A 22,353-nucleotide genomic window follows, 5' to 3' on the forward strand; every position below is an offset into this window, starting at 1 on the left:
GTTTGCGGGATATACGCTACCAGTATTTTTAGAGAGAATCCTTTAGGCTCAAGAGGTAACAGATCATGTCACATTGGAGTAAATGACTAAATTTGACCCACCCCCCCCCCCCCCCCAAAAAAAATACAATTAAGGAATCAATAGTCTTACCCGTAAACACATCATTAACAATAAAACCAAAGCCAAGGGGATGTATGTATGTTCCAAAATAAATACCAACACTTTATGCAAATTTATCATAAATATATGGAAATTACAAATACTACTTCTTTTGCCTTTTTCTTTTCCCATGGCTAGGAATCTACTTCCGACTGTTTTTATGTTCTGCATTTCATATGAGTGGCTTATTTAGAAAGTGAATAAAATAATAATAATAATAATAAATAAACCTTATCGTTGTATTCCTATAATTACGACTGGAAATCACTCCGTTGTCACCTCTCGTATCAGCCCTCATGCAACTACTGAAGAAGAACTCGTCTCATTCAGAATGCGGTAGTACGTAAAGAAATCTGAAGTGCTACGGAAGCCGGGAATGAAATCTGAAAAGAAACGCAAAACTGCGGCCAGGTGTTGCGAGTCATTGGAGGTGATAGCTGCTTCAAGAAATAATGAGGGCCGGATGGTAGTCACCTGAAACAATTTAAACCATGATTTGGTGAAATGCCCTAAAATATCACACACAGATTCGAGTATGAGTATTGGATGCATGGATGTGTCTGACACGGGTATGTTTAGATTTTTCTAAATTTTCAATACATTTGGTGAGGATCAAATATCCCCATTCGCATGTCCAGGTATGTGTTGGACGTGTATTTCAAGGGAATGCCATCAAATACCCCCTATATCTTTACAGCAATTTCAATCAAGTAAAGATTTAGGTAACTTAAGGTTCAGAAATATGCACAGGCATTTTACGTAAAGAACAAATTTATTTTCGAATGCAGTCATCTAATAAAGGATTACCTTATGCTTTCGTGCATAGCATAGAGCTTCAAGATAATATCCATCTTGCACTAATAACAATACATAATCCTGATGTAAAGAAATCTGTCTCAGCATATCAGAGCCCAGTTTCCTAATTTGAAAATTTTGACGACCTGACTCCAGCAGCTGTAGAGCAACTTCTTTCGAGGGCTCAATAATCTGAAGCAGAAGAAATGGAACTCTTAAAAAGCTAAAATCAATATGCAAACCTCAGTACTTTCGTTCTTTTGCAAGGAACACTTATTATTAAGGTAAAAGGAGACTTGTAAACCTTGTTTATGACAAGCAAACCAAGTTCTGCATATTGCTCGCTGTGGGCCAATAGTTGAATAGTTAACACGTACAGATTTGGATGCATTTTGACCTTTTATAAATTGGCACTGCAGAAAGTAAACATATAAGATTTCTCGGAACAAAGTACAAACCAAACTCCTTTTCCATAAGAGTACCATAGCCAAGGAGGTCAATAAGCAAGAGTTAGCTTGGTTTGTCATGCATTTAATATTCTTCGACCTGCTCTAGACACAGTTATACCAAAAATTCTTTTCTTTCCCTTTTTTCTCCAAGGCTCATTAACTGATCTAAAAAGGTAGCTATATGTTGTAAGAGTTTATTTGATGCATATCTACACATATATTATACACTTACATAAGGCCACAAAAAATTTGCTGCTCAGTTGAAGGACAGGCCAAGGACTTCCTCACAGTAACCAGGACATGATTTATTAAATAACCTATATTTCTATTGACCACATAAATGGCTAATAAAACATGGTTAGACAACAAGCTTAAACACCACAGGGAGCTTTGTTTATATATCCAGAATACGACTATAGTAGCTCTTAACAAGCTTAAAGCCAATTTTAAGAAACCTTTAGAATTGTTATAAACAAGAGTCCTAAACCACTTAAACGATAATCATACCTTCGAAAAAACTCAAGAATGATGGCAACCAGATAAGAAGGCTCTCCAATCATCTCTTCCTCAATAGGAGCAAAGACAAATATGTACATCTCATCGGGTGAAATTGCAGGTGAAGTGAACTGAGACTCCTGCTGCTCAGAAACACTAGCATTTAACAGATTATCAGTGGTAGAACTTTCAGCACCCATATCCTGTTTGCCACCATCGAATTGAGCATCATTTGAGCTGATTTTTGATGGTTCAAAGCTGGAACTATCCTCCATCTCTGAAGACAAATAAGTTGTAGGCCTACTGACAGATACACTGTTGACTCTGGAAGCAGATTCGTGCTGGACAGATTTTCCAAGTCCATCTTCTCTGCTGGTGTTTACATCTATGCCTTGCTCTGGGCCACTCACATTTGGCACACTCGAGGGGGTCCTCTCAGTCTTTATTCCCTTGAAAAAACTGCCAGCTTTCAGAGAGAGGGCGTATGAGGTGACTAATACATCCATTGCCTTGGCAACCATGGTGATAAGTCTGCGTTCTAGAATCATTGTTTGTGTAATTGCCAGACATAATTGTTTAGCCTGAAATATCAGGAGCAATATATATTAACACTAGACAATGATTATGTCACCCTTCATTGTCAAAAGATAAAGAAAGTCAGCTGAGATTGACCTTCTTGGCTTCCAACTTTCGTCTTTGCAAGAATTCCAATACTGACGGAACTTCCGAGGAACTAGCAGAAATTGCCTGCAAGGAGTGAAAGTGGGCAACAATTACGAGAGTTAACTATAACAAATTCAAAAACTATGACCAACAAGACTTGCCTCCAAATCTAAGTGTATCTTCCATACACGCTTAATCGCAATATCACAAATAAGATCGGGAACCAAAAAGGTCCAGCCATCTCCATAAATAATTGCTTCATTATCAATTGAATCAGAGGCCTCTAAACTTTCACTTTCTTTGGTGCCAGGTCGAGATGTAAAACTATCGGAACTTGGAAAACCCCTCAAGAGTACAGGAAGTGGAGCAGATATGGGAGCTCGAGAATCTGAAAATATGTCATAGAGAATAACAACCTTCACATCTACTTGGTGCACAAGTAGCACATTATCAACCACACTCACTGCAACCTTGCATGAATAAATTGGCAACGAACCCTGCAAATGAAATGAGTTTGGTTACGATTCCAACACAAAACCAATTGAATCAAGCCTGTACCTGGAATAAACTAGAGGGAGTTTTGAGTAACACTTACCTGTTGGATAATAGCATCACAGTAAAACCTATATGAATGCAGTACCATTGCAACTCGATCAACTTGCAAGCAGTATATTCGCCCATAGCTGTCAAAAAATATAAAAAGTAGATAAAATAAACATATACATGATTTAGCAAGCAATTTCCTGTATTAGCAAAAACAGATAAAAGAAACATACACAGTGACGATATAGACATCTTCAGAAGCAAGGACAGGCTTACTGTTGGCTTCAGGTTTAGCCATTACCATCTCAAACTTTGGTAATCGAATAATTCCAGCATATGAAACCTGACGATAAGAGATAGCACCTTGTCAAATCAATGGAATTAGGGACAAAAAGGATCATAATCTATCTGTACTATTCATTAAATGCTCCCTATCAGAAGGGAGTCAGGCACTTTAATGCTTCATAGTCATGTGCACTTAGTTGAACAATTCCAGTTTTTTTACCATTTTCTCACATTTACCAGCAAGACCAATTTCAAACTTTATTTCCTTGCATGGAGGAAGCATTGCCTAGAAAAAATAGAGACCAAATCTAAGAGGATTCTAGAAATTGAGCAAGTGAAACTCATAGTCATAACTGAAATCCATGGAATGTTTTGCACTGCATTCCTGAAGCAAGAAGAACCAATCTGCTCTCATGTGTATAGACATACCAACTAACAGTCATTTTCTTTGTCTCAACCAAGACAAATGACTTCAAGTCATGATCAAAAGCAAACAAGTCCAACCCACTGCCATTAAATTCCATTCCAGTAAACAGAGTACATTAAATCTTTGCTGCTAATAAAAGTAGAAACATTAAAAGGAAAAATATAAATAAGAATATACAACGTAACTCAAAAGGGAAAAGAAGGATGATTATTTTCAATAACAAAGACAACAGTAATTGCAGGTCTAGATGGATGATTTGATGATGTTATGGTGCACAGTTCATTTAAGTTGCCAAATGAAACTTGAGTATAAAATATAAGGAAGATTGTTGATTTTAGCCTCGGGAAATGCTGCTTAATCTGGATCCATGCTAGAGCAGTATCTCCCCAAAAATAACTTTCATACTCTGTTCTCCTTCTTGGAGGTACTGATAAAATTTCTAACAACAAATACTTTCTCAAAAAATAATCGTTTTCCTCTCTATTTTTATATTTTATTACTTATGTCCTTGGTCATGCAACAAAGGCAGCAAAATTCCATGCATCAATGGCAACAGAAAATCCACAGTGCCATGACTGAAACAAAAGTTGTAAGGCTACTTCACCTGGTTGCATGGTCTGAAAGAGTATCATTGCCATAAATAACAAGGGTAGGATAAAGGATAATTAAGTGATAATAACATCTTTTTTATGCACACTAAATAGTAGGCAACTCCAAATTTCACACTCAATCTTAGTTCAAGTGTTAAGGGTGGGGTTGGTTTGAGAAGTAAAAAGTGTGTCGGGTAATAAAAAAATTCTAGTTAATGGAATAAGACTGGAAACTTTATACATTAGTTATACAAGTTAGAGGGAATCAAGCATTCAGCTTCAGAGAAACATTCCTATTACATGAAATCTTATTCCTTTCCAGAAAAAACATATCTCAAATTCTCAATTGAAGCGGAATTCTTACATAAAAGATCAGTTTAGGATACTCAGAAGACAAATCATTGCCCAATGTAAACGTAAAACGGACAGGAAGCTTCTCCCTACCTGGTTTTCACAACTACAATATCGCATGATGGACAATCTGTCCAGAAAAACCCAGCGTACTCTCTGACTCGGACTTGCACCTGAGAGTGAAAATTTCCCCAGTTTCTCTATTAAAAAACTGTATAAAGGTGTTGGACCATTGAACTGCTATAAGCTTTTCATCTAGAGAAAATCGGATGGAGAAGATAGGCCCTTCGGTTATTGAATCAATGTCAGGGGCAATATTTGGAGAAAATGGAGCAGTTTTCCATGAAAAGACCTGTGCAGAAAGAAATGTAAAATATGGAACAGCAATATATAAAAAAGTATACCATACTATTTAACTTCAGAACTATTAGACCTGGCCTGATGTTGGAGAGAGGAGCAATTTATTTGCATCATCATAATAGAAACCTCTTGGACCAGGAATGTTGCACCATAGAGGGGGATATTGTATGAAAACATGTGACACAGCACCAGATCCTAAACCACCAAAGCTGGCTTGCGAACTTGAAGCTTTCCCAGTCATTTTCTAAGGTTATGTTGTATTTTTAACTAAAAAAAAACTCAAATTTCTGGAGAATAATAACACAGATAAAGCGCAAAAAAATAGTATCAGTAAAATAAAGAATGTACAAGTGCTTAAAGACTGCCATCAAAGAATAAACAGAAAAGTTCATTGGAATTACCTTATCATAAAAATTTCAAACCCAAAGCTCAAAATATTACACCTTTCCCCGGAGCTATAAACAAAAAAAAAAGTATAAAACATTAATGTTAGCACACTCTTTTCAAGAAGGAAGAAAGCTAGGATCTTTGCAACCAAATTATCTACCTCAGTATACTTCTTTCTCTTAAAATATAAAAGTATGTTTCTAAGCAATCTTAGAATATAGATACCGTATTCTGTATGCAAGTCTTCAGTGCAAGAAATTCTTTCAAACACATGGAACTTTAGCTGCACCACAGGCCCCGTATTCTTTTGCCTGCATAGACAATATTTTAGTCGAAACAATAAGCAAATGTAAACAGAATTTAACAACAGGTTGAAGGAAATATCTTTCAGCAACTACGTTTCAGTTCATTTTCAAGTTTCAACCTCAGTTACTAGTTATACATAAATCCAAAATTAAATGTAAGAATGCTATGTCAAATGAGGGCCTCGTCGACAAACCTGTGCTGTACAATTCGCTAAAATGCGCCCAAGTGGAGAGACTGTTTTCTTTTCTTTCATATCAACAACTCTGAAAAAGGAACAAAAGGGGTGCATCATAATTTTCAGAAACTGAAATAGTGATAAATTGTTCGTGGATTGGTGAAATTAGGGTTTCCAATGAAACTGATAATAAAAAGATTGAAAAGTAAAATTCGAGTCCAAGAGACTGATTAACTTTAAGGAGAAAACTGCGACAGAGAAAATTACCTGGGCAAATCAACATTTTTATTAAGCGGGAATCGAAGAACAAAATTCCACTGATACTCTTTTCCTTGGGTACCAAATCGAAAGAATTTATTTTCAATCTACAAAGCGAGTTTACTTCTTAAGCTACACCTAACAGTCTTCGTCTCGAAAATTAGGGGAAGTACAAGGTCGTCGTACATGAATACAATATAGAGATTTGTGAGTATTTCAACCCTTTTCAGTCTTGATTGGGGTAATTATAAGGGTCCTTTATTGTGTGTATTAATTAATTTTAGGATAATTATAATTAGGTTTATATTATAAACAATTACTTAAAAGTATGTTATTTTTTATCTAATTAGTTGAAGTATTTTTTTTGTCAAAATAAAAATGTAAAGTACTTTTTTTTTCTCAAATCATGTACATTAAGTATTCAATCTATTTCATCTAAGTTTAAAAAAAATTTTGAGACGTGATATTATTTAAAGAATATACTTAAATAAAAAATTAAATACTTGATGTATTTATTTTGACTAAAAAAACTTTAGGAACTTATTTATGACATAAGCCTTATAATTATTTGTATGTCGATGAATTCAATAGATCTATTAATCAAATTTTAATATCATTCTTATTAATTATGTAGATCTTTCAAAGGTTATGTATATATATTGTAGTAGATCAAGAGTACGTATATAAGGGATGTAGACTAATCAAACATTCGGGTGGATGAAAAGATCTATTTGAAGATTTCAACTAGTAGAAATATTGACAATTTTGATGGTCCAATTTGATGGAGGCACAAAAATTTTCGAGGGTCATTCTCTAGAGATATAATAGTTTTATATGGTGTTTGTTATTTACGCGTGTAATTTTCGTCATATTATCTTTTTATTAGTCTAAGTGATCATAAAGTAGTATATATTTGAAAGATTGTTAACTATTTGAAAATAAACGCTTAAACACTCTTATAGACAACATGTTCAAACTCAAGACCTCTAAAACTAGCAATCATCCATTTAATTACTGAAATCACTTGATTTATGCTTTCATCACATTAGTTAAGTAAATAGGGGTGAGAATTCGATTAAGTCGAGTCTAGTAAAATAATTTTCGAGTTATTGAAGTTGGCGGGTCCTATTTTAAAGCTCGAAGTTAACTTGAATTTCTTTTTGAGCCAAGTCAAGTCGAATTTTCAAGTTTCCGCTTAAATTTAATTGTAAATATTTATAATATTATGATATCATTTGATTATAATTTAAATGGTTTTTTATAACCATATACAATACATATATATATTTCTTCATATTTTTTTCATATGTGGTACACATGTATACCATACAGAGTCGAGGGACTTGACTCAAACTTAAAAAATCAATCGACTAATTACTAAAAATTTTGTGTTATTCAATTTGTATTTTACAACTCAATTTGAACTTGAAATTTTTTAAGTCGGATCGAATTTATGAAATTACAACTAGAAATTAATTCGAGTCGAATAAAAAAATAAATTTTTGTATTCTCAATTTTTCGAGTTAAATGAAGCTTTGCTCACCCCTACAAGTAAAAACTCACCTTTTATCCTATGTACATAAACCATCAATTTGAGAAAATAGATATATATTAAGGAGCCCAAGGCCCATATGGTTAAATGCAACATCTTAAAAGAAAAATGCCCATATTTGTGGTCCAAAATCCCTCAAACCAAATGATCATTTTAAACGGTTTTTTATCAAAAAATCATCATATAGATAAAATATTACATGTCAGTCACCGTTTCTCAAATATTGTTCGATCTAACATCTGAGAGAAGGAGGCACGTTCGGTGAAACACGCTTTAGGAGGATCGGAGGGTAAGGCACGATTGGTGAGAAACGCCTTAGCTGAAAACCATCTAACACCAATGATACCCCTAGAAGGCGCATCCCCACGGGCGCGCTTTACCGGGATTTTCTTATAACCCATGGGATGCACCTTCCCCTTCCCGCCCCAAACTCCCGCCAAATTCTCTCGTCTATTTCCCCAAACCAAGTACCTATATAAATCACTTTTCCCAACTCAAATAAACCACACCTAAATATCTCTCATTCCTAACTATTTTCAATCTAGTAAGGTATAATTATTTTTATAATTTATTTTTTCTTCATTAAAATTTTTATTATTTAAGTAATTAATTATTTTATTATTATTTTATTTTAGTATTTATTTTTTTATTTAAATATTTGAATATTTAATTATAAACTTATTTAGTTAGTTAATAGTTATTAATTGCAGTTAAAACATAGAAGGCGCTTTGTTGCGATTAGATGCTAATTATATTTCGAGTTATTTTGCCGATACGGTAAGAATACAAAACTATATTCTTTTTAAATTTATGAATATTTAAATTATTAGAATTTATTTATTTTAATTTATTTAAATAATTTTGAAATAGTAGTTCAAATTTTAATGGTAGAATTTATTTGTTAGGAAAATGATTGTATATTAGAAGTTTTTATTCGCAACAAGAAGAAGGAAACACCTAGGCATATTTGGCCATATTTGTCTATGGCTAGATTCGGTTACTTAGCAAAAATTGAAGGAGGTTGTAAACTTGAACCCGCCCTGATTTCTGGACTAATTGAGAGATGAAGGCCAAAGACACACACGTTCCATCTACCATATGAGGAGTGTATCATTATGTTAGAGGATGTTTCAATGCAATTGGGGCTCCTGGTCAATGGAATTGTCATTTGTAGTGTGGCAAATGATGATTGGGGATTTATGAAGAGAGTATCTTGGAAGTTGCTCGCCCAATTTCAACAGTGGCCGAATAACATTAGGGTGGTTGAAAAGTGAATTTAAAGAGTTAAGCAAAAATTGTTCAGAGGACGAGGCAAAAACATTTACCCAAGCATATATACTACAACTCATTTTAGGTATATTGATGCCTGAAAAATCTCGAAACTAGGTCTATTATATGTGGTTGAGGCACCTGATCGATTTTGAAGTAGCTGACACATTGAGTTGGTTTTTGTAGTGTTGGTATTTTTGTTTAAAGAAATGTGTCAGGCTAAAAATTATAAGAAAACTTCTATTGACGGTTGTCTCATACTTCTCCAATTGTGGGCAAAATATCACATGCCTTTTTTATGCCCAGTCGTGAATGAGTCATACGTCTTTCCATTACTTTCAAGGTATCAATAGTTAATTTATTTTTAAATAATGTTTGCGATTATTATAGAATGACATATATATATATATTAAATAAGTGGTCAAGTAATAGGAAAAATCATCGTGATATCCCACAAGAATTACAAGATATCTTATTACTCATTGACCAGAAAGTTGGTGTAGATATATGTTTTTTAATTTTAATTTTTTTATTTAATTGTATTTATATAATTTGAATCTCATTTTAATTTTGATAAGAAATCTATATTTTTTGTTTTAGTTCAAATGGTTGTCATATTTGGACGACGAATTGAGGATTTACATCCCACTTAACTTGAGGGATATTAGATGTATAGGTGGCGGTTATGCCCCTTATTTGTTATGCTATTGTTGAGTGGCATTCGACTAATTGCATGCTTCGTCAGTTTGGGTTTACATAATTTATTCCAATAACACCAAGGATCCTAGACAATATGCATAACATCGATAGACGGGGCAAGAAAAAGGTCAATTGGTTGGTGAAGCATAGAGAGTGGTTGGCGATGTGGGAGAACCGACATCAACGCTTGCCCTATTGACAGTATATAACAGAAATTGGTTCGATGGTTTTAGATGGTTATTTTGACTGGTTTAACACAAACGAGGAACTATTCTTACTTTCAGCAGAAGCACGAGGGGTGGTAATTCATCGTCACCGATAAAAATGTTTGATGTCACATAATCATCGTCCCCAACTACTGGACGAAGAGTATATGCTTCTGGGTCATCATCAGTTATGCCACCGGAACCATTACACCAATAACCAGTGACACTGGTTTACATCTCTAACCCTCCAATTCACATGGGGACACCACTTAACTTTCAGACGCCATCGCAGCCGGTTCAGATGCCACATCCACAAGTCTAGATGACATATCCATCAGTTTAGATGCCACTACCGTTTGGTTATGCATAGAGCCCGCAGGGTTTTATGACACCCACTAGTAGATATTTTTCGACTATGTTTACGGATCTATCATTTAGTTCATGCGCGAATTATGTTGCGGGTGGTTCTCCACCATAAACACATCAACCGCAGTATGTGTCACATACATCGATATCCGATTTTTCATAATTTTTGCAGTTCTTAGCGAGTGGTGGGATCGTCATTCATACACCTCTAAGATCCTTATTCTACAGAGGTCATATATTGGTATTCAGCCCTTATCGAGACAATATTGTTAAGACTGATGATGACGATGAGGACGATGATGATGGTTAGGAGAATTATGAGGATGGCGATGATGAGGACGACGAGGAGCAGCATATAAGAAGAAACCCTCATAGAAGTATAAGACCACCACCCTGTGGAACACATTCCAGGAGACATCAATGAATCTGACAACCATGAGAATCTTTTTATTTATTGTGTGTTTATTATGTATTTGCCTCTTATTTTGTTTTTTATTATGTATTTATATGAAGTAAGATTTTTCCTCTTAATTGGTTTTTGCCTCTTATTTTGTTTCGTTATTATGTATTTATATAATGTAAGTTTTTGTATGATGTTTAATGTCTTTTTGAGAACAAGGACAAAGAAGACACAATAATTTGGGTAGGCTCGTTTTATAAGACCGCTTTGTAAGGCATATATATGTGTGTGTGTGTGCGAGGTGAAAGCTAATAGTAATCTATTCAGGCAAAAACTTTAGTTTTTTAGCTAGGATGGCTACTATTCAGGAAAATATTTTTTTATTACAAATATTTTGTAATACCCCAAACATCGGGTCAGTGTGTAAAGTGTAAAGATTTAAAAGTTAGTGGTTATCTTTTGATAAACTGAAAAGTTCAAGGATTAATTTTGGGAATTATTGTTTAGGAATTATTATTAAAGATTGAAGGGTAAAATGGTCTTTTGAAAAGAAATGAATTAAAAATTCATTTTAAGGCTTATTTAACATGTGATCAAGGGAGAAAGAAAGAAAGAAAAATAATGGAAGCTTGCTATTCTCTTCTCCTCTTCCCCGTGAACCTCCATGTTAAGGTAAGAGATTTCAAAGTTGATTGTTTCTTTCATTTCTGATTTGTTTTTGGTTCTTTGGGTGATATAGAAGCTTAATAAAGCTTAAAGATGAGTTGAAACTAAGAGGTTAAGGATTTAATGGTGATTTAATAAGATGGGTTTTTAAAAGAATTGATTTAAATTGATTGTTTTTGGATTTTTAAAGATATATTTGACTTTTCAAGGGTTTAATTAAGGGGTTAGAAGTGTTAGAAATGATTAAGAAATGTTTAAAGAATTGATATGATTTTTATTTTCAAGAGTTTTATGGAGAAATTGACGTGTTAAAGGGGTTTTAATGGACATAAGTTAGTAGTAATAAGTGTAAATGAGTTTAAAGGCATGAATGGAGTCTAAGTAGGAAATTTAAGTGAAGTTGGGTAAATTTTCGAAGTGAAATAGATGAATTCTAGGTAAGGGTATCGATACTGGAAGAACAGTACCGATACTATAAGGTTAAAATTGAAGGAAAGAGTATGAATATGATGAATAGTATCAATACTGATATGAAGGTATCAATACCAATAGGAAGGTATCGATATTGTAATTGAAATATGATTTCCAGAATGCTTAAATGGTATCAATACCGAAATGGGTATAGGTACCATAGGAGAAAAGTATTGATACTGCAGGAAGAGTACTGATACTACTAAGTATGAAATGTTAAATTTGGTATTTCATTTTGCTTAAGTAAAAGTTAATTGGTTCAATGTAATTGAGCTCCGATATTCATGGGTCATATAATGTGTAGATTTGATTGAAATCAAGTGTTGAATGAAATGTTAAATTTGGTCTTTCATTTTGCTTAAGTAAAAGTACATGAAATGTCTGCTTAGGACTTATGTGAGGCAAAGGTGAGTGCATTTTACTATACTTTTAAATATAATAGGAAGAATACACGCGATGAGTCAACCTCGAATGTTTTGAAAGAAAATGTTTTGAATTTTACTATGAAACACTTTTATCATGCTTTGATAAATAAATTATAAATAAATTGGTTTGTGAAGAGCCAAATCTTGAAAGTTTGTTAATGTAAATTATTTGAATTATAACATGATCTTTTATGATATTTTGCTATATTTTTGTTTATGAAATTTGACATGAAATGATATATGGATTTAAATATAATACTATATGATATACTATGTAAAGGTTTTCTACGTGAAGATGATATGTGAATATGTTTATATGAAAATGGTCTAAGTGAAAATGTTTTATATGAGAATAACCTAGCTTCTCAACAAAGGTGATACACCTGAAAGTGAATCATATGTGAATGTACTTTATGAGAATAAGACACACTTTAAGTAGTGAAATGAAAAATAATGATAAAGCTAAAGCCCAAGGTATATGTATGAGAATTAGATGTATAGATGGCATGCCAAGAGTCGAGGGTTATATGTAGTCCTTCGGGACAAACCTATGTGGTCCTTTGGGACAAACCTATGTGGTCCTTCGGGGACAAATATGTGGCACTTCGGTGCAAATTATGTGAGCAGTGGTGACTGCATTAGTGCACAACATCAATGTACTCAAATACCTAGAGTTCTCAGTAGTATGCATTGGGCTATTAAAAATAAAGTGATATAAACTGAATAATTGATTAAAGTATACATTTTTGTTATGCAAAGTAACGTGAATTCCTTAAGAAATGTTTTCTATGAAATGTGTAAATAAATATTTTATGATTTTATATAGCTCATTATGCCTCACTAAGTCATAGACTTAGTGTGTGATTGTTTCACATATAGGTTCAAAGAGATTCGAGAAGTGAGTCGAATAAGCATGGGGCTGGATAACATATCCATGAAGACTGTCAAATCAGTAAAATTTGAATTGTATATGTTTTATTATTTGAAATATTGTTGGCATGTACTAAAAATATTTTAAATTGTAGATGTTATGATATGTTTTGTAAAATGTTTTCATTTGTCCAATAAAAGTAAAATTTTAGTCAAATTTTCAAAGAGTCAAAGAGTTGGAAAGTCAACGTGACACCTCAGAGTCATATCCGGGTCGGGTACGGGTAATCTAATTTTGTACCATTGAAATTTTATAATTTTGTACCCCTAAATTTCTAATAACTTCCTAAATTTGCATCCTTACATAAATTCATGCATCCGTTCCTGCCTTCACCTGGTTTAGAATGCCAACATAGATAGCTGTTACAGAAAAATAATCTAAGGTCATTCTTGGGATGAGGTTGAATGCACATTTTAGTAAGATGAGATACAAATTTACATGTTTGTTCTTCTTGAAATTTTCTTTAACTTGCCTGCGTTTCAGGTTGTAATCATGTTAGAACTTTCCCGACATTCATTTGTCTTGTTTAATCCTTGTGCTGGTTCCGTGCTCTCATGTCATCACCGCAAGCTTGATATAACGGATATTTGAAACTGTGGTACTTGTATTGATATATCTGTCACAGAAACTCTAAATCCCTCTATGAGGTGAGCTCAAATTGATAATTTCTGTAAGATTAGGCGCGAAGTTGCATAATATTTTGAATGAATTTGCTGTAATATGTCTGCATTTGACATTTGAGACTCTGATCTTGTTATAATTTTACTGCGTTGTTTAACCTTTATGCCAATCCGGCACTCATGTAATCACGCTCCATGTATTCAATATTTGAACTTGGTGTACTTGCATGATAATGATTGTCGATTTCAGGTCGGTAACAGGATAATCAGGAAGAGGATTCACGTGTGAGTGGAGCACGTACAGCCATCACGGTGCACCGAGGAATTCAAGCTTAGGAAGCTGAAGAATGATAAATTAAAAGCAGAGGCTAAGGCAAAGGGTGAAGTTATTAGCACAAAGAGGCAACCAGAGGGACCTAAACCCGGTTTCATGGTGGAGGGTGCTACATTGGAAACAGTAACTCCCATTCCATATGATGTTGTTAGTGATCTCAAGGGTGGTTATTAAATACACCCCTTCTTGCGGTTTATTTTATTTTTGATAAACTTGAAGTGAAACTGGATTAGTTATTCGGTTATGTTCGTGTTTGTTTTCGTTTGTAGTTTCTGTTGAAGATACTGCTTTTTCAGAGATTTTAATAGATGATGGATGCCTCTAAATGCATAGTGTTATAATATCTGTGTTGCTACTAAATCAAATCAATTAAGATTGATTTATAATAGTCTGTTCGAGTTATAGGTCATTTTGAGCCCCTTTTTTCTGTTGCTTTATATATTAAATTCATTTTGGTTTCAAGTTATTCTGAGTTTAAGTTCATTGGAGTCCAAATTGAACGGTTTGAATGTTTTATGATCAGATTGGATTAATTCATTCAAATTTTGATTAATAGAACAGATTTTTAAGTAAAGTTTTACAAAAGTAAAGAGATTAAGATTTAAACTTTTGTCACTCGAGGATGCCGGTAATTATGAGTGAACTTACAAAACGAATAAAGAATGCAAATGGTCATCGACTATAGGGTATTGTTTTATTAAGTTCTTTGACTATTAAAAGTTACAAAATGATCCTTTGACTATAGAGTGTTGCTTTGTTCAGTCCATCGACTATTAAAAGTTATAAAATGATCACTCGACTATTCATTATGTTTTAGACTAGTTTTTTATCCAAAAGTGGACAATATTTTGAGTTGAACGTTAACTTGTTGATTGTGATATGATAAAATTTGATCCTAAAATCTCAAACGAATATCATAACCCAATCATCATGTTAACATCTAGCTTAAGCAATCATCAATTTTTAATCGAAAAGGACGAGTCTGGAATAGGGGTGCTTAATGAGTTGAGCAGCTCGTGAGCAACTCGAACTCGACTCAATCAAAACTCGAATCGGGTTAACTCTACTCGAACTCGAGCTCGAGCTCAACTCGAGACCTTAACGAGCTGAGTCGAGTTAAGTCCAACTCGACTCGATAAGTTCACAAACAGCTCGTTAGTTCATTAAAAAATTTACTAATTTACTAATAGATGATAAATGACTAAACTATTAATATTCTAATAAAAAAACTAAACTATTAATTAATGATAATTATTTTACTACACCCAAAAATTAAACCCTAATTATTATTTTAGTATATTTGTGGAATTTTATTTTGGAGTTAAGACTTTAAATTTGTTTCATACACTCTTTTAATAATTTTTTGATAAACTTATCAATTTACGTTTATATTAAGCTTTATATAGTATTATTAGATTTTACCTATAGTTAAAAAAATAAGATAAATATTTTGGTTAGCGTAATGAGCAATTAGACGAGTAACGAGCTTAAAGAGCACAAGTCGAGCAAAATTTTAACGAGTTTAACGAGCAATGAGTCGAGTCGAGCAACAAAAATTTTTAACGAGCATGAGTCGAGCACTGCCTAGCTCACGATCGACTCGCTCGATAAGCATCCCTAGTATGGAACATAATGAATAGTTGGGTGAACATTTTGTAACTTTTAATAATTGAGGGACTCAATAAAGTAACACTCTATAGTTAAAGAATCATTTTGTAACTTTTAATAGTCTATACTTAGCAAAGCAATACCCTATAATTAGGGGAGCATTTACGTTCTTTATCCATAAATAAAAAAAACATTAAATCTCTTACTCTTTGACTTGAAATGAATGTGGTTAGATTAAATGTAAGTTAAGAAAAAAACTTACATGAATATGTGGTTAGATTAAATGTTTTCTTTCTTTTGTTTTTTTAATGTTCCAACATTAAGAAAAAAAAAACACCTGGAGAGAGCTATAAATTTCAAATTGTGGTGTAATAATTTTAAATTACGGTATTTAGATAAAATCATATAAATTTATATTGTCAATAGACTTTCTTGTAAGTTGTAATAAATAAAAATTAAATTTAAATTATTCATAAAACTATTGAATGAAACAAACATTGAAAATAATGAATATACATTGTTGCAACAAAAAAGATTATATAGTGTTAACCAAACTCTTCGAATGAAAACAATGAACTTATTAAAATAATTGATATGCATTGTTGCATTGAAAATATTTTTTAAAATGTAAGATAAGAGTAAAATATATTTTCAACTTAAAATAAGAATAAAATATACTTTTAAGTGAAGATAAGATTAAAAATATATTTTTATATTAAAATAAAAATAAAATATATTTAATAAGTTAAGACAAAAAATAAAAGATGTTTCTTAAAATTTAAGATAATAATAAAATATATTTTCTAAATTCAAAATAAGAATAAAATATATTTGAGTGATGTCACGAGTTTGAGCACCAACGGCTGCAGCAGGGTGATTGAACATTTATCGTGAAATGGTTGATAGTGTTTAGAATAAATATTACTTTGTAATCACCTTAGCATAATAAAAGAAAGTGAGGATAAGAATAAAATATATATTATATTAAAATAATAATAAATATTTAAATATATTTTAAGTTAAGATATTTAAAAAATGTATTTATATTATTTATATTATTTTTAAAATTAAGATAAGAATAATATATATATATATATATTGGTTACGAATAAAATATATTTTTAAATTAAGATAAATAATATATATATATATATATATATATATTAGAATAAAAAACATTTAATAAGTTAAAAAGAAAATAAAATATGTTTTTAAAATTTTAGATATATAAAATATTATTAATTTTGAGTAAAAAATTTACATGCAAAGATACAATGTATATATTTTTTGTTGTTTAACCTATGTTAAGGGTCTGTTTATTTCCCTGTAACTGATTTTCAAGAAAATATTTTTCTCATTTTCTAGTGTTTTTTAGAACTTATATTTTGATATAACAAATAAAGACAAAATGTTTGTGGACTAAATTGAATTTATTCAAAGTCTTTAAAAATAATTCAAAGTCCAAATAAAAGTTAAAAATATGTTTTAAAATGTTTTTCAAACTTAGTTGAACCTTTTCAAAATATACTTGATCGTTTTCGCACTTTAAAGTCATGTTTCCAAGCTTCTCTGGCTCAAAGGATCGATCCCTTGGACAACAAGGAGTTTTGGGATCGATCCCTTCCCAAAAAGGATTGACCCCTTTCCAAAAAGGATTGACCCCTTTGGTATAATGGTCGAAATATTTGAAAAAGGATCGATTCATTTGGCAAAATGATCGATCCCTTGTGCCTTAAAAGTTGCAAATAACGGCTATTTTGATCCCCAATGGCTTCGAAACATCCCCAATGGTTAGAAACAACTAGTAACTCATTTCAACATATAAAAACAAGTTCAAGACACTTGAAGAACGTAACCAACATCTATCCAAGCAATCAAACACATGAGAAAAGCTTTTCATTTTTTTATTTTCTTTCTCTTGTAAATATTTGTGTTTTTGTGAGCTTTAATTTATAAACATCTTCCTTTTTAGAGGTTCTCTTGTTTACAATTCTTTTCCTTTGTAAAAAGGTTTTGATTCTAGCTAAGCCTTTGAAAAACAGGAGTTCGTAAAGATTGTATCTTTGTCCTTAAAAAAGAAAGAACAAATTAGTGGATTTGTTGGAAAATCCTAAGTGAGGAGCTTAGGTAGTGGATGTAGATTTCATTGAGGAAGTTGAACCACTATAAATCATTGTGAAAATTTTCCTATCTTTATACTCCTTACTCCCTAAATCTCAAAAAGGCAATTCAGCCCTTGGCATCTTCAGTTGTTCGTATGAACTCAACATGTTTGGTTGGTGGAAAACTTATGGTCAATGTAATTCATTTTTCTAATCAACTGAATTTCCTTTACATTTTCTGGAAAATGATTTACCATCTAATTTTTTGTAAGTCATTTTACGAGCTTTCCACTTCAAAGCATAAATACTCAAAACATTATTATTTTATATATTTAATATTAATATATTATTTTGGTATCATATTAATAAAATATTAAATTATTAAATTATATCTATTGGTAATTTTAATAATATAATATTATATTATTAAAATATATAATTTTATAATTTAATTTTAATAATATATAATAAATTATTAATAAAATTAATAGTATTTACTAATTTCATAAAAATAATATTATTGAATTATTTGAATATCTAATATATACTCCTTAAAATATAATATAATATTCATATTTTAATTTTTAATTTTTAATTTTTAATTTTTAATTTTTAATTTTTAATTTTTAATTTTTAATTTTTAATTTTTAATTTTTAATTTTTAATTTTTAATTTTTAATTTTAATTTTTAATTTTTAATTTTTAATTTTTAATTTTTAATTTTTAATTTTTAATTTTTAATTTTTAATTTTTAATTTTTAATTTTTAATTTTTAATTTTTAATTTTTAATTTTTAATTTTTAATTTTTAATTTTTAATTTTTAATTTTTAATAATATTTTTATTTTAATAAATTATTAGTGTAATTAATAATATATGATTCTTATTTTAATAAATTATTAATATAATTTATAATGATTTTATTTTAATAAAATATAATAATCATAAAATATTATGAAATATTAATTGTGAAAAAAATAATTTTTAATAAGATTGTTAAAACATTAATCTAATTAAAAATTTATTTTTATGAAATTAAAAATTAATTTTTATGTAAATAGTTCTGATTTTTAAGTTCATTTGTTTTCTGATTTTTTACAAGAGAATAGATACGTCATTTTTAACTTTTAATTAATTATAAAATGTTATAAATTATAATATTACTTTAAAAGAATATATCAATCTCTAAATTAAATAGTATATCAACTCTATAAAATAAGTAAAGATTTTTGTATGACCACATTATCATTGCATGTTTTTATAGTGGTAAGGTGTTTAACCTTACCCCCAAGATCTGGGTTCAAATCATAGCAATTGCGAGTTTTGATTTTCTTACTTCATATTTTTAAACTACTCATATGACACATGTCATCATTTGGTTGATTTTAATTAATGTAATTAAAAATATATAAAATAATTTAAATCTAAAAATGCTGATGTGTTGTGATGATATGGCATGTTGCTGAGGTGGTAAAATGATGTCATCATGTGTATGAATGTTTGCTAATGTGGCATGATAATGTCGATATGTCACGTCAACATTTTTTCCATGTGTCAATTTCAAGTGTTGATCGTTTATTGACTAACAGTATTTATGAAAGAATTTTTTTACTCAAAATAAAATGTTAAGAGTTAAAATATTTCAAAAAAAGGATAAGGGACAAAATTACACTAATGTCAAACATTAGGGGTGTTTTAATGCATTGCTTTTGAGAAAGGGTCCTCTCATTTCAGAAAATTATGGAGAAACCGACGAGGACATGAGCGAGTGGAAGAGATAGGAAAGCTGTTACTAACGAGGGGTGCACTATTGGCCCACCCATACAATAAAGGTTCGAATACAAAATAAAGGTTAAACTTTGTTATTAGTCATCAATTGTTTTTTAATTTTGATTATCGGTGCTCAAATACTTAATGATGATATTAATGTAATTTTAAAAAATCAATTATTTTTATTAATTTAATTAAAATCAATTAGATGATGTCAATATTTTATTGGTCCCAATAAAATTTATGCATTTAGAGAGAATCAAACCTAAGACTCATTTTCCAAAGGTTGTACATTCAGTCGTGGTACTAGACTTATAATTCCACCAAAATTTATATTCAAAATTGTCATAAAATTATTTGCTTTGCTGCTTCAATTTACTATTTGGCTTTAATGATCGTAGTCAAGTATACGCGGTCCAAATGAGTATAATTAGAGAAATGGATTGAGATTCCCAAATTGAGAATGTAAAAAGCTTACAAGTCGTAAAACTGATTGAATCTGACTCGAGTCAAATTTATTTGTGACCTGAGCCGTGGTAATCCAAAACCAACTCGAGTCTGAATTGGTGTTTACCGGAACCCAAGTTGAATATGAAAATTATAAATCTGAACCCGACTTGCACCCGATCTAAGAATGACCTAAACCCGAATTTACCGATAATATGATAACCGAACCTTGTATCCGACTGAAAAAAATCCGAATCAGAGATTAACTTGGTAAATAACTGGTATTATCCGACCTGTAATTGACTCAATACGTAAATGATATGAATTGTTATTAAATCGATAGCTGGTTAGATTAGAGCCGGTTGCCATTGTTTATGATTTTATCTTGGTGTTCTTTATCATCTCTACCTATGAGTGCAACAACATGCTTTCTACTCGCCATTAAAGTAAACATCTAACCCAAATATATACGACACGGCTAAAGTATTAAAAAAGAGCACTGAAGGTAATCAAATAGATCATTATCTTTGATTTGTACTCAAATAACACCAAAGATCTTTAGTATAATTAGATGTTAAAACTTATTAGGTACACGTTAAGCTCAAAAGCTTAGTTTAATGTAAATCAAAGATCAAGAATTGATTTCAGCAGAAGAAGTACAAATTCGTAATACGGGGAATGAGGAAATGAAAGAATAGAACTGAAACTATTACTAATATTGATGATTGGTCAACAACCCAGAAACTGTGTACAAAAATCTAACCAAAAACAAATGCCACGAGATTTCTCACAAACACGAGTACTTATGAACAGAGAATGCATTAAAATTTCATGAAGATTCAACTTCTAAACCATAAAGAACATTAGCATAATTCTCAACATCCCCTTCCCCAAAATACCTTCTTTTGACCTCCAACCACGCGTCCAATGTCAGCAAGCTATCGGAACCGGCCTGATGGCTCTTTCCAATGGCCCTGTTCACCGACAGAGCGTTAGACGCCCGGTCCAGCCCCCCGTACAAGCCGGCGCAGAACCTCATCAAGTGTTTGACATCGTAGACCCTTTCCCCGAAGAACATGCGCACGAGGCTCAAGAAATGGGTGAGTTTGAACGGTAACAACCGGCCTGTCAAGCACTTCACAAGGTATCCGAAATCGTATGCGCAGTGGAAAGTCACCCACGTAACTTCTTCATTCAAAACGAGTCCCGATGACATCATCAGTTCCGCGAACCGGACCGAGTCGATCCCGAATTCACGGTTTTTTTCAAAATCTATGCCTTGGCGACGGAGAAGCTCGACGGAATCGTGAGCGTGGGCATCGTTCGCGACATCGAACTCTCTGAAATTGAATTCCCAGATAAAATAGTGTTCCGTGCCGAGATCTGGTAAATTTCCTTTACCGTCTGAGAGAGTTAAGCCGAGTTGGATCATCTTCAGCATATCGACGTTCGCTTTGAGACTGTTATAATGCTCCGTGACGTCGGCCGGCCGTGCGTAGTGGGCGCCTCCGCCGGATGAATTTGGCCTGATAACAACGCCGGGGAACTCCGTGTCCATTGAGATGATCGGAAAGACGTCGACGATGGATCTGATTAAACCGAATTCGTATTCCACATTGTGAGACCAAACGGATCGGATCACGACCGACTTTCTTAGAGGTGGTACATCTGACATTCTCAACGAAATCTCCCTTGTATTTTTCCTGGATATAAGTTTTGGTTTAAAGTGTGTTTAGGATTTAGGGTTTCAATTTGGGGAGGGGGGAAGATTGAAAGAAAATTGACGCCAGGGGAAAGGTATTTGTAGACGACGGTAGAGAGAAGGTTTACTCATATTTAATTTCTTTTATTTTAATTAATGATTATTAAATAATTAATTACTTAATTAACAGATTATTATTTGAGACATATCAATTCATTTACTATTTTAATTTACGATATATTCGTTAGTTATTATTTAAATAAATAAATAAATAAAATTGTTTATAGAAAAGAAATCTCTATCATAATAATTAGAATAGATAAATCAATTAATTAAAATTTTAAAATGGGAAGTGTAAGTGGCGGAATACCAAATTAATTTTGTATAGCAAATGATCACGTGCGACAGTCTTAATATACGGTTAAAAAAAGATATTATCGATTTTGTTATTATTTAAATAACAAAATCAGCAAAAAAAAGTAGCGAAAACATTATTATTTCTGTCGATTTTTTTATTTTTCTACAGGTTTTGTTATTGTTTGG

The 22,353-nt window shown here is 31.7% G+C and overlaps 1 protein-coding gene and 1 pseudogene across 1 annotated transcript; both read right to left on the minus strand.

The window, feature by feature from the left end:
• Positions 1 to 211: 211 nt before the first annotated feature.
• On the minus strand, positions 212 to 6,351 carry LOC120165666 (annotated as a pseudogene).
• A 14,555-nt stretch (positions 6,352 to 20,906) lies between these two features.
• On the minus strand, positions 20,907 to 21,876 carry LOC120165679 (probable CCR4-associated factor 1 homolog 11). The gene has a single exon (XM_039175148.1). It carries the CDS (start codon positions 21,781 to 21,783, stop codon positions 20,938 to 20,940), a length of 846 nt encoding a protein of 281 aa, XP_039031079.1. The 5' UTR covers positions 21,784 to 21,876; the 3' UTR covers positions 20,907 to 20,937.
• Between the last annotated feature and the right edge of the window lie 477 nt (positions 21,877 to 22,353).

The sequence above is a fragment of the Hibiscus syriacus genome, unplaced genomic scaffold, assembly GCF_006381635.1.
Source record: "Hibiscus syriacus cultivar Baekdansim isolate YM2019G1 unplaced genomic scaffold, ASM638163v2 tig00111587_pilon, whole genome shotgun sequence".
Taxonomy (NCBI): domain Eukaryota; kingdom Viridiplantae; phylum Streptophyta; class Magnoliopsida; order Malvales; family Malvaceae; genus Hibiscus; species Hibiscus syriacus.